This window comes from Apteryx mantelli, chromosome 15 (assembly GCF_036417845.1).
Source record: "Apteryx mantelli isolate bAptMan1 chromosome 15, bAptMan1.hap1, whole genome shotgun sequence".
In the NCBI taxonomy this organism is placed as follows: Eukaryota; Metazoa; Chordata; class Aves; order Apterygiformes; family Apterygidae; genus Apteryx; species Apteryx mantelli.
The window spans coordinates 4,907,335-4,920,364 of NC_089992.1; the positions used below are offsets into that span (position 1 = coordinate 4,907,335).

General features: G+C 37.7%; 1 protein-coding gene across 13 annotated transcripts in view; it reads right to left on the bottom strand.

The window, feature by feature from the left end:
• Positions 1 to 13,030, bottom strand: part of LRRC28 (leucine rich repeat containing 28) — a 75,664-nt gene that overhangs the window by 25,003 nt on the left and 37,631 nt on the right. For all 13 annotated transcript variants that reach the window (XR_010885742.1, XR_010885746.1, XR_010885745.1 and 10 more), the window contains 3 exons: positions 10,469 to 10,571; positions 6,505 to 6,680; positions 3,688 to 3,847 (listed from right to left, as the gene is read on the bottom strand). Coding sequence is in view for 2 of the 13 variants with exons in the window: in XM_067305741.1 (XP_067161842.1) it covers positions 3,688 to 3,847; positions 6,505 to 6,680; positions 10,469 to 10,571 (439 nt within the window). In the remaining 11 variants the exon portion in view is untranslated. The remainder of the gene's footprint in view (positions 1 to 3,687; positions 3,848 to 6,504; positions 6,681 to 10,468; positions 10,572 to 13,030) is intronic.

Here is a 13,030-nt window from a genome sequence, read left to right on the forward strand (position 1 = left end):
GACAGTACGATGGTTCATAAAAATACAGGATTAGCCTATTTCAACACTTTAGCAAAAGAAGGTTCGTTTGCCATATATGAGTGACTGATAAAGCAGCAGGGAAACACTGCAGGGGTTCTCAAAACCTTCCTGGTTTCTTTTGTGTTCAGCCTAAAGCAAGGGCATGCAGTTTCTCCTTCTGCAGAGGGTGCGGCTGGGTGTTACAGCCAGTAGGTTTAACAGCTAAAATGAAAATAGCTGGATAATTCTTTGATTCAGCTTTGCTCATGTGTTTCTTAAATTGTTCCTCATAGGCATGAAATAACTGAAGTCCAGCGTCCTCCTTCAGTTCAGCGGCGTGAACAAACGGGGCCCAGCTCTTCGGACAGGCTGATCGACAAGCCCTGCTGCCCCCTTGGGCCAGATGCAACAGCAGAGGTGTCGACATGAAAGCATGACACTAGCCTTCCTCTGCTCCGCTGTGACCCTCCCCAGCCCGGCAGACACCTAGATATCAGCTTAAAAAAAAAAAAAAAGTTAAAATCTGATATTTTACTAATGCAGAAATCACACTTTACCCAGTGCGAATGTCATCTCTGCTTTTTCACATATAGAAATTCAGTTCAGCACTTAACCCTCCCTTCCTATAAGAGGATACAGAATGTGATACAGAAATCCAAGCAGAAGTTACTGGCACGAATGTGGCATGTGCTAATCAGTACTGGTCAGGACCCTCACCCTGTGTGTTTTCATGGTCACCGTAAGCTCTTTAGAAGTGAAGCCCTGTCCTTCACATCTTTACAAACCAGCTATCACACCTCTACAATTCCATATAATCTTACCATGTCAAGTGCGAGAGCTACAGAGATAAGGATGACAGGCTACCCTCTTGAGATCTCATTTTCTCTGGATTTGCATCAAATGTCAGCTACTCAAGATTATATTCATTACTGCATTTTGTAAAACACAGTACATTCTTGTCTAAGGCAGGGAATGATAATTTGCATAAACTAATTAAAATACCCACTTTTTTTTTTTTCTTACAAGTGGAAACCAAGCAGAAATAAATGTTTTCAACTGATATATTTTAGAATGTTAATATGGTGTTCCTCCAGAAAAAACTTAAGGTATGTTTTTGTCAAGTTGTAATTTTAATAATTCCTAAACAATAAAGGTGTGTATTGATATACCTATCATCCCATACTGTAATCTTTACAAGGAGCAACACTTAGATTTTAATTAGAAATCGGAGCTTTCTGTTTTTTGGGGAATCTAGTCCAAACTCTCCCATTGTTGGCTTATTCCAGAAAATATAAGGATTTAGTGATGAGTAAGTAATTTCCATCACTTTCTTAAAAAATTATACCACTCTAATGGAGCCCAATGCTTGAAAGAAATTATTGATTGCATGATTGTAATATCTTATGCCATTTTCAATATAAAGACTAATGTGGGAGCAATTTTATTTGAATCAGCATGAAGTCCATTGAATTTAAACATCTGACAGAACTGTAATACAATGACAAATCGAAGAATGCCATCTCAACAATCAAGAGAGCTTTCTAAGAAAGCTGACTTTTCCAAAATAGCATTTATGCAGCCTTCCGGCTGCTGCCCAGATCTGACATACCAAGGTTGTTTTCGTTTCATAAAGTTGAATTGCTTACAAATCAGATACCTATTAAGCTAAAAACCCACAGCAAAATAGACTGTGATTTAGCTGTGGAAAAATGACTAATACCATCAACGAGAATCAACAGTTACGTTCTTTTTCGTAAACATTCACCTATTGAAAAGCAGTGTCTCTTTATTGTTAATGAAAATAACTAGCAAATCAATGGATTTCAGCAGGGCAAGAACTGTGCAGCATTCCTGAGCAGTATATGAACCAAAAATTAATCTTCAGAAACACTCCTTTTTAAAGCACCTTCCTTTCTGCTCCCCCATCTCTAAGGGGATGCTGTGTAAGTAATCGTTTGACATGACTTCTCTAAAAGAACCTGAACAACACATTTGCTTGTTTAACCCCAAGTGACTTTTCTTTATAGCAAACTAGGTTTCAAACAGTACTGTAGTTTTGTTTGAGTTATACCAGCTATGAATGGGACAAAGCCTCCTTGTTGTTCAGTTTAAAAACCTTATTTCACGCAGGGTAAAAGAATTTTACATTTCCTTCTACTGCCCCAATACCTGTAGTGCTATTTTGGTGACATATCAATGCATTCTGTAAAGGGGACTCTCCTCCAAAGAGGAGGAAAATAAGGGAAGAATCTCAAAGCAAAACAATTAAAAGCCCTTGGGAAATTCAAAAGAGGGATCCATGGTGGGAGGCAAGGAGATGATGTTGCTGCTGGCCACCTTTGCACTCAGGAGCAAGGAGATGGGAAGGACCTGCGTGGGTGCTGTTTTACCTTCTTCACTGGAACACACCGAACTTACATCTAGTAATGTTGGGTGCACAACTAAAAATTAACATACTCTCCTTTTTTTCTTGCAGTTTTCTCAGCATCTTCAACTTCAAGCATGCACCACTTCCTACATAGGATATGGCAATTTCTCTCTCCCATACCTTTCCAAAAAGGGAAGGGGGCACAGCCAGCTGAGTGGTACCAGGGGAAAAACGAAGCACATCAGCAAAAGAGTGACAAAAAATCCAATCCTGCTGCCAATATTCACTGATATTTAAACACAAGTAAATTTGAGCTCAACTGTTGGCAAAGTTGGATCTAAAGTACAGAGCACTTTAGCACAGACCAGAAAACCTCTCTGAAAGGGTGTGGCTCTTCCCAGGGTGCTGAATCCTGGATTCTTCATAGATTAAGCCTAGAGATTTAAGTAGAACCAATTGAAATCTCCCTGATGATGCTTTTCCATTGCAGACTGCAGATTTGTTAATATTACGGCTCCTGTCAGGCCACAGTATCAGCTCAGATTAATAGGGGCTAGGGAAAGAATCACTGCAAAATGATCAGTGCTCACTTTTAAGATATTTTAAAGCTTGGGGGCAATACTCCCTGAATCACCCCCCAGTTTTGAGTCCCTGCTATGACTGTTCTACCAGGCAAGCCAGTAAGTCTGTGTAGGCTTGTATGTTTGACTAGAGAGCCTGCAGACATGTTCACAACTGCTATAACCACAAAAGCTGAAATATTTTTAACACGTGTTTCTTAGCAAACCACCTTTTTAAAATGCAGAATGTTTCTACAGCATATCTCAAATTGATTAGCATGGAAAAAAGTATTTTAACTGCAGAATATTTTAATTAAACTCTGGCTTTAGAGCTTTTTTCTGTCTTTACTTTTAATCCTAGAACATTTTTATTTAGTGGTGGCATTCTCCTCAAGTCTGGCTTGAGAGCATCAGGTGAAGTACTAGTGTGGGGTAATATACCCTGTCTGGGGCACAGAAGTGCCACCCAGGTGCTGCACCACCACAAATAGGTCAGTCCCATCATATCAAAACCCTTCACTGTCTAACATCAATCTGAAACACAAAAGTGATGTAACCCTTGTTAAACAGTCTAATGGCAGTATGCTGGGTGCCTTGCAAATAAAAGATTTGTCAACTTTTACTGCAATCGTAGGAAAGGGGCTTTAGATCTGAAAGCCTGCTAAGCTAAAAAAAAAAAAAAATCCCTAAGCATACACTTTCTTCCATAAAGGTGTTTTTTCCTAAATGAAATCCCAGTGTAATTTCCTGTATAATTACCCTTGATGCAATCCGGCCATTGGAGTTTCCCTCAAGGGAAAGAGCTTTGGGTAGACAATGGTAAACATGGGCTGGCTGCATCGGTGGCAGTGTCCCAAGGGACAGTGCAGCAATTCCAAGAGGCTTTTGGGTAATGAGATTGGAGTCAGAAAGTTCAAGTCTAGGGAAGAGAAGAAACAAGAAAGCCTTGTAACAAAACAATTGCATGATAAAGTCAAACACAATAAGCACGATCCATGAACAATTCAGAAAAAAATCAGCTCTCGCTTTCTCAAGACTTTGTCAAAAGAACAGCAAGCTAAAGCACATTACCCACAATCAAGGTGAAGCACATGATGATTTCATTGTATAAGTTCAAAAATTTAAAGGTTAGAAAAACCCTGCAGGCATAAGATTAAGTGGGCCCAAATATCCAGCTGAAGATTCCGTTGATCAAGCAAATAATAAAAAACAGTAGTATGTCATATAGCATTCTTAGACATAAAGATACCGGAGGACTTGAGCTGGAGAGCTGTTAGTATCAGATATGGATAATCTAGACAAGTATTTAATAATAAACAAGAATGCAAAATTCTAGAAAGGACATCAGTATTATTTTACTAAAATCTTTCAGCAACTGATCTAGCAGGATAGCTAAGCTCGCTAAAAAGCCCAAACTCCACCATCAGCAAAAAGGGATCTCTAATATTTAGAATTACTTGAAATACAATCCAGCCCAGCATAATCCTCATAGGTCCAAGCAAATAGCCCACTCCAAAAAGATCAATACATTCACAGTCTCTTAAGTGTGCCCCTATAGTTCAACAGATGCCAGGGTCATTTCATGGGAAGACGCAATCATTTTTTTCAGGCTTGACCCAAGTCACTTAGTATTTTATAAATTAAAACCAACATGTTAATCTCCATCTAAAAACTGAAAGACAGCCAAGACGCATGAATGCGTTTAGGTGCTGAGTAATCAAGACAAGATGCAGTACCTGATAAATCAGTTTTGAGATATCACACTAGTTTCAGCTTTCAAACCCTGTAAAGTTTAATCTCATGCACAATGTTCCACAACAACATCACTTTGAGATGACAGATATGACGAACAGTACCAACATTTGTGTCCAAAAGAAAAGGTTGTATTCCCTGGCCAGGCAAAGACTGAGGAAAAGTAGTCTAGCCACTTTCATACTTATCTATAGATAGCTAAGCATTTAACAGCATCTTTAAAGTTGCAAATTGAAGCAATCAGTGATAGATCAAACCTGCAGCTTTGATCATACGTGCCACCTGCTTCCCCAAGCCACCATTATCTTATCCCTGACCATGCTTTACTCATGCCTCAATGAAATTTTGGGTGTCACCAGTGGTGTAATGCACATCATCTTTCATAAGGTCACCCAGAAGAGGAAGAAAAAAAAAGATATGAAGACTATACAGTACAGTATAGTCTTCCTAATTGGAAATAGGAAGGATAGTTATAACAATGCTTCACTATTTTCAAGTTCTCCACCTTGGCTGCAACCAGATACAATCTTCACAGCCTTGTATAAACCTCCTACAAACCCTTCCTTAAATTGATTTTGCAATGCTAGCTTGCTATTCCCAAACCAAACTTCACCTGTGTCTTCAAGAACCATATTCACAAATATTCCAGAAATTACTGTGCAAGTCACTACTAGGTAAGGAAAATAGTGCTACTGATGATTTAAAAGATCTTGAACCCTGCTTTTTCTGTACATTATGTTCTCAAATTCCTTTTCAACAAAGACTAGAATTCTGCAAATCGGAATGAAACAGCATCCTTCACTGTGTAATTCTGGTGCAGCTGATATCCTGATAATGAACAATTAAACTCTTCCCATCTACCCTTGCAGGTAGAAACATCAGAAATACACAGCACCAAAACTAGTCAATTAATTCATTCTCTACATCAGTTAACATAATCTCCACAAAGCAGTGCTGCTTCCTATGCACACAGGCTGGTATGCTTATTGCACCCTTTAACACGAAGGGTCTTCCCTTCAGTATATTTGCTGCCGAGAGGTCACTGAGAATGCCAGCTCCTCCTCGTACACTTTTCCTGGCATGGGCATAGTTCAGCACTTAGGATTTCCTCCAGCAGCTACGGTACAAGCGACCCCTTACTGTAACCCTCTCACCTTTTTACTGTAACTCTCCACCCTTCCACCTTCTACTTTCATCTCTGAAGCTGACAAATTTCCAAGATGTTCTGAATAGGAGAGATTCACAATACACCAAAATCTGACAAAATCTGAATCCGCAGGTTATTCTCAGATATCACTAGCTCGTGTGAAAGCATGATGTATAACCAGATGAGCCAAGGGCCAGTTTCCAACAAAAAGTCTGAACTGGGGCAGAACTAAAACAGCTCAGCTGTCACGGTACTGAAATGGCCAACGGCTGCTAACATTTCTTTTGCCTTATGTACAAGAAGTCTGCCAGTTTAGGAGTGTGCTGCCTGGCAAGAAGCTGCATTGTTGGCTGATGCATCTAATCTTGCCTCAGGAACAGTATTTCTCATCTATTTCCATTAAAGAGTTTTCTCCTGCAAAAAGCCACCTCCTTTATACAATCCTCAAGAAACCATTGGTAAGCACCACTCTACCTTAGAAATAGTCTTTGGATCTCTGGTTTTGATATTGGATATTTTTGTTTTAACACAGCATTTCAAACATAATTTGATTAAATAAATCTGTTAAAACATTAATCTTTGCCCAGCTCTTTGAAGAGCTGTTTGAAATGTTCCTATCATTGCAAAAAGAGAAGAAGGGGTTTTCAGGCAATCTAAAGAATGCAAAAATTTCATACCTTTTAAAAGCCTGTAGTAGGTGGTATAGAGTGTCCTCATGGCCAGTTCTTGCAACGGCAGCACATGATCTGTTTCTGTCCCTATAGATTTCACCTCTGCTGGCAGGAACACAGTTAACTGTCCCGATGAAAAAGAGAGCAGTTTCACCTCTGAAACCTGAATTGGAGAACCACAACTGGAAGGACACAAAACATTTAGAAAGTGGTTAGAAAATAATAAAAGTAACTTCATGGGAAAACCCAGATGACCAGCCCAAAGCACGCTTGATACTGTTCAGTGCAGCACCTTCCAAGGACTCATGAGAAGCATGATACATACTGACATGCATTTCCTATAGATCCTCAACCTCTGTGACATGCTAGTCATGGGTCACCTGGAGGTCTTTACTGACCAAGTAACATGCAAAAGCTAGAGAAATGAGAACACAATCCCAAGGAGATCAATCAAGTCCACTACTGAAAGCTGTCACATGTCCCTTATTTTGCCTAAAAGCTGATCTCATTTAGCCTCTGAATGTCACTATTACTAAATATTTTACATAACGGAGCAGTTTCATACCTAACAATTGGTTTCCTGTGTTTTGGATCAAATAGCTGAGAATGATCATGGATTTGTCAACTACAACATGTCAGACAAACTACAGCCATAAAAAATTAGCATTTAAGTGCCACTGGGTGATTCTGTACTGCAACTTTCCCCATCCACAGAGTTCCCTTGGAGAGAAAAAAAACAACCCAAAACAACAAAAACAGCCTAAGCTGTAATAAGAAGAAGTCTACTAGCATTGTCCTTCCTAAATCATAACGAGAAAAAGGAAGGTTATTTGGATCCAAGGAGAGAAACTTAGCCTGTAGTAAAAATAATAATTCTTTACATGATCCCTGTTGCAATCTATCATACCAAAGAGACACGCAAAGGAAAATTCTACTAAGAAGTTGGGGAAGTCAACGGGGGAATCGGAATTGTTTATGACAACTTAAATTTGAAGCCAAGAGCAACTTGTTAGGGCCAGTCCTAACAAATGGAACAGAAACATAAATTAGTCAGCTTTCCCAGATACTGGACCTAAAACTAAGGTAATTCTATTAGACCGTATCAGATGTGAAAAAAATCTCATAGTATTTCTCTGATAACAAAGAATCTCATCTCCTCTGATTAAAGGAAAGGCACCCCAGAGAAACAAGCAACAAAGAACAGCATCAAACAGCAAATCAATAAGCCTCTTGTCAAATATTTAATACTTTTCCACAAACCATTAATGGGATTAAAAAAAAAAAAAATCAGGATTTCAGAAACCCAAAATTCCAACAATTAAATCTCCAGCAATCCATTCCCAACGAAGTAGCTATCATATATTTTCAAGCTGATCAACCTCTCCCCAGCCTAAATAGAAGAATACCCGAAAGCTCCTACAGTTACTACAGTTCAAAGCTAGGCCCTTTGGGCTGCCTGAAGAGTGAGGCTGTTAATGCCCAGTGCTCCTTCCTGCAACACTGAAAAACAAAGGAAGCAATCGAGATATCAGGCGGAACAATTTAAAAGAGACAGACCCTTAAGTCAGGCTATATTTGTGTGTGTGTGTGTGTGTGTGTGTGTGTATATGTGTGTATATGTGTGTATATATATATGTGTACACACACACACACAGGGAAGGGAAGAGGGGAAAAATGATCTATCAAGCAGGAAAAATGGAGCTACAGAAGCCCCCTGTGGCAAATAAACGACAGGAAAAAGCTGTGACCACCAACTGGCTCCCTTCAACAAGCTGACAGATACCTAGCTGGAGACCATGAAATCCAATCTGCAAAAAGCAAGATCAAAATTTATTCTGAGGGCTGAGATCATCACCTCTTATGTAAAAGATTGTTTTTCAGTCAGTCTGACTGCAGGATTCCTAGACAGATATTCATTACTTACAGAATGCAATTTATATTCTATTTTCAGAAGTCTAGCTTTATGTTTGTAACAGCAACATGTCAGATTTTGTTATCCAGCGGATGACCAGGAAGAGTACTAAACCCTGGATCTTCAGCCCTTTTGCCTGACCTGTAAAAACCTTGCATTGGCTACTAATGCTTACTTGGAAAGAACATAGAAATGCTTCAGATTACCATTAATGTATGATTTTAACGATGTCACCCCAGTGCACCATCAAATAAAAACTCTTCTTAATAAAGTATATAGGAATGCTTTTCCCATGTCAAAAAATTTCCCTAAAAATAATCTAAGATATTTCAAGAGTGTTTCACAACTTAAAGAGAAGTATGCGTTTGGTACACAAATGCAAATACTACTTTGTTTACAAAAAAAAAAAAGAGTAAAATTATTGTATTTTTCAATTCCTTGTTATTATAAAATAAATAATTTTTGGATTTTTTAAATTTCACAGAAGGCTTTTCAAGAATTAATGCCATTGTAACACTTGGAACATTTTTGGTCTCTTCTATACTAGACTTATAGTATTCTCCATACAAGATACCACCAGCAGCATAAATGTAATCAGAGCAAAAAGAGCTGGTAATATTTTCATCATTCCCCTCCCCCCCTTTAAGGCATTTTGTGGAAATTTAAGTATGGATTTTATAACCATTATTGAACAACTAAATCAAAGACTGAAGAAACTGAAATTTTACCAGACAATTAAGAAAAATTCAAATTGAAATAGAACTTAGCGTGGAGAGCAGAAGAGTCTCATAACAAATGATGCCATTTAAAAGATCAGTGGAAAGGTAAAAAGATTTTGGCTGAGAGTAAAATAAGGACTTCAAACGTTACAAAAATTAAACAAGCATTTATTTAAAATCACCTGAAATAAACAGGATAGTTGGACCAAACTTGTGGGGGCATTTCCTGTATTGCCCCTATTGTTTTTAGTCAATCAATACAGTTCCATTATCCTTAGGGCCAACTATCTGTTATCATTAATGTCTTTCTTACAAGGGTACTCTCAGTTCTGAGAGCAAACAAACAAAAAACCCTAAAAATTATTTTACTGAAAATCAAATCTGTAAAAATTTGAGGCTGCACACAAATCAGCAGAATTATAATACAACTGCAAGTATTTAAATATCACACAACCAGCTATGTGACACAGGAATATTAAAAAAAAACCTTAAAATGTCAAGACTCAATATCTCACACATTGCAGTAGAGCACAGGCTGTAAAGAGGGAATTTATATTTAATGTAAGATCTGCTGAGAGCAAGCATACCAGAAATTTATAATTAGATGGTAATGGGGACAACTCTCCTCTGAACAGTTTTACACCAGCAAGAGTCCATTCATTTCAGCAGTGCTGATCCTAATTTATGCTAGTGTCAGTGCAAAAAGAATTAAGCCAGTGTCCTACACAGCCCACTTTTTCCTCACATCCTAACCACAAACATGAAACAGCCTAGGATATTTTTAAAATGCACACTTAAAAATATACCTGTCAATCCAGACTTCCTAAAAAAAGTTACCTATTTTAGTTAGTAGGTGCCAAGCCCTATAAAGGGCTGATGCTGGGATGCAAAGTGAGTGAAGGAGCTGCATGTGACACTCCAAGAAACAGCCCGTAACTTACAGAAATATTAGAAATTACAAATTAGTTAAATGCTGCAACATATGTAAGAAAGAGTTTTTGCATTCTTTAGTTCTGAAAAAATCTATGAAGCCTACATTTTTGGCCACATTTAAATGCAGCTAGCCTGCAGCTTCAGGCCCTACATCACCATTAGGAATTCCTTTGGAATAACTGCGCTGACTGTTATGGCTTAATACTAAAATATTGTAAGTCAGCAAATTCACACACAAGATTTATTACAAAAGTAAAACAGAACTGGCAGCTGCAGTAATCCCCTTAAAGTAACATTAGTTCTGAATCAATCAAAAAAAAAAATCAGTTGTATCATACAGGCATATATTTATGAGAAATTTTACAAGGAAAAAATATGCAAAACATTTGAATTAACTCATACCTACCCACTGCAACCAATGACTTTATTATACAGATAAGACGGAAGCCCTTTCAGATGAATGTTGTTATCCACATAAACATACTGTAGCTCCCGAGAACGACCTAAATCTGGGTTTAGAAAACAAGAAAAAAGTAAGGGGGAGAAGGGATGACATAATGACAATTTTAAGCAAAATGATTCTTTTTAATTAAAAAAAAAAAAAAGCTAATCAGACTCAGTGTAAGCAAAGCTAAATTAGTACTTCTCAGCTGTAAAATCTGAGCCAATTATTTTATTATGGATTAACTGAAAAACTGGTTAGAAAACAGCATTTTTATATATATATATATATATATATATATATATAGAAAACCCTTTTCAAGGGTTCTGAAAATCCCATTATGAATTCTCACATTGAAAACTCTAAAGTCAGTTCGGAGAAGCAAAAGGACAATTTATTTCAAAGCTACTGTGCATACTTTAAGAACATAATATTCATATGTCTCTATCTTAACTTTTTATAGTCCTAAGGAGTCCGTTACAGAAACTAAGCAAGACAACCAAGCGTTTGGCTGAATCAGGCACACTGAAAGCTTAGCGCAACCTCGACCAATTCTGACTTCCCATCTTTACCAACCGTCAGTTATCCTGATTGGCATAAAAACAAAGGTCACCTCACCGAGATTAACACAGCTTCTGTCCCTTTCGTAATCACAGCTATTATACCAAGAACAGAATAAAAATTAAAACCTTTTCTGCAATATCTCTTTAGATAATCTGTTTGGAGTAATGAACTGTCTATGATCCCTTGTCATTCCCCACCCTGACAACAGGCAATACAACCCTTTCTCTATCATTGAATAGTTCTTCTTGCACACAGAGCTCTGGATGTAATTTAATACAGATAAAGCAAATAGCTTTTTAAGTGATATCTCCAAACATTTGCCAGTCTTACAATATATTGAATGCCTTCAGCTCTCACCCACTTGAGTGGCAGCTGCAAGCATCAGAAACCTTGGAAGATCATGCTGAGGAACTTCAAAGGTGCTCCATTATCAGATCTTTTGTATGAAGAACAAGTGATGATACCAACAGAAAACCTAATAGGTTCCTTTTTTGGAAGAAAAATGTGAACATAAAACTTGAGAGTTGTTTTTCCTTTTAATTCAGAGCCTTACCCTGCAATAAGCTATGGAGGTTTTGTCCTAGGCTTCAGGGACAATAATCTGGCCTTTGCTCAAATTGGAGTCACTGGACATCAGGAGACACCTTCAACCAACATAGGCTTCTTTGACACTGTCCCAAAGACGTTCTAGTTCAAAGCGCTATACGATGTATACATCAACTGTTCTGCCCCAAGAAGTACGTACAAATATCTCTGCTGCCTGACCGACACTGCTGTGTTTTTGAGATGTTAGCTCTTAACGATGCACCTCAGAACGATGATTTATTTTGGCTCAGTATATTGCCTGGCTGAAAATAAATTATTGAAGTTCTAGGATATTTTTAGATGAAACAAAAGCATTGTTATCCTACAATGAATAAAAATATGGTAATACTGGCACACTGGAAAATATTGTAACACTGCAAAAGAATCAGCCAATAAAAGTCAAAGCACATAGCATGTGCATGGCACATCTAAAGCTGCAAGAAAACTGCCTCACGCTACAGAAGCTAATTATACTAATAAGAACTGAAAACTCTGGGTTGCTGGGTAGCTTGAATGTGCTACTGTTTAACTTATTAATTTAGAGAATGGGAGAAAATTTAAAAAAAAAGGGCTCATTTGTTCATTTCTACACAGATGTATATAAATGGGCTGAAAATCAGGCAAGTCAAAAAAAGACCTAAAGCTGCTCTTTTCATATGCATTTTGCGGGGAGGTGGGAATGGGATTGGCTTTTTTTTTCCCCCCTGATACATCTCATGTCTTCGCTCTGTCTTTATCTTATGCTATGTTTAGATTGTAAGTTTTGAGTTGAAGACTGCATTTCCTAGGTAATTAAAGCAAATTTTTGGACGTTAGACAAAATATCTCAGTAGGAAAAATTCAATTCCCAACGCCAAATAGCCTGTAACTATAAATGTTCCTTTGATACAGTTTCTTTGCATTAAATAACCAAGCATCTCCCAGTCCCCAAAAGATTTTTTCAAGTTTCAAACACTATTCATAAAGCTTAGTTAAATTTAAATAAATCATCACTTAAAAAGCTCTTTGTATCCCATCCCCATTAATTTTTAGGTCTTATATCAGTCAACAAATATTGTTAAAACTTCTCTAAAAAACACACTTCTTAAGGACTTTGTGAAATAAGGAAGCTGCCCATCTATGAAAAGGCTAAAGCTACAAAGAAGGTTTTCATGTGGCTTTCGCAAGCACTGTACTGTGCCTAAAACATTTCCACTTTCCTCCTTCCAGGCTCCCAGATCAAAGACCTTTCTCCTAGAAATGATCAAATGCCATGAGTCCTGAACAAACCCCAATTCTAATTTTTTTCTTTTTCTTTCTCCCCCTCCTTTAAAAAAAAAAAAAAAAAAAAAAAAAAAAAAAAACATCCTCAGGGCCCTGGCATATGCATTCCACATG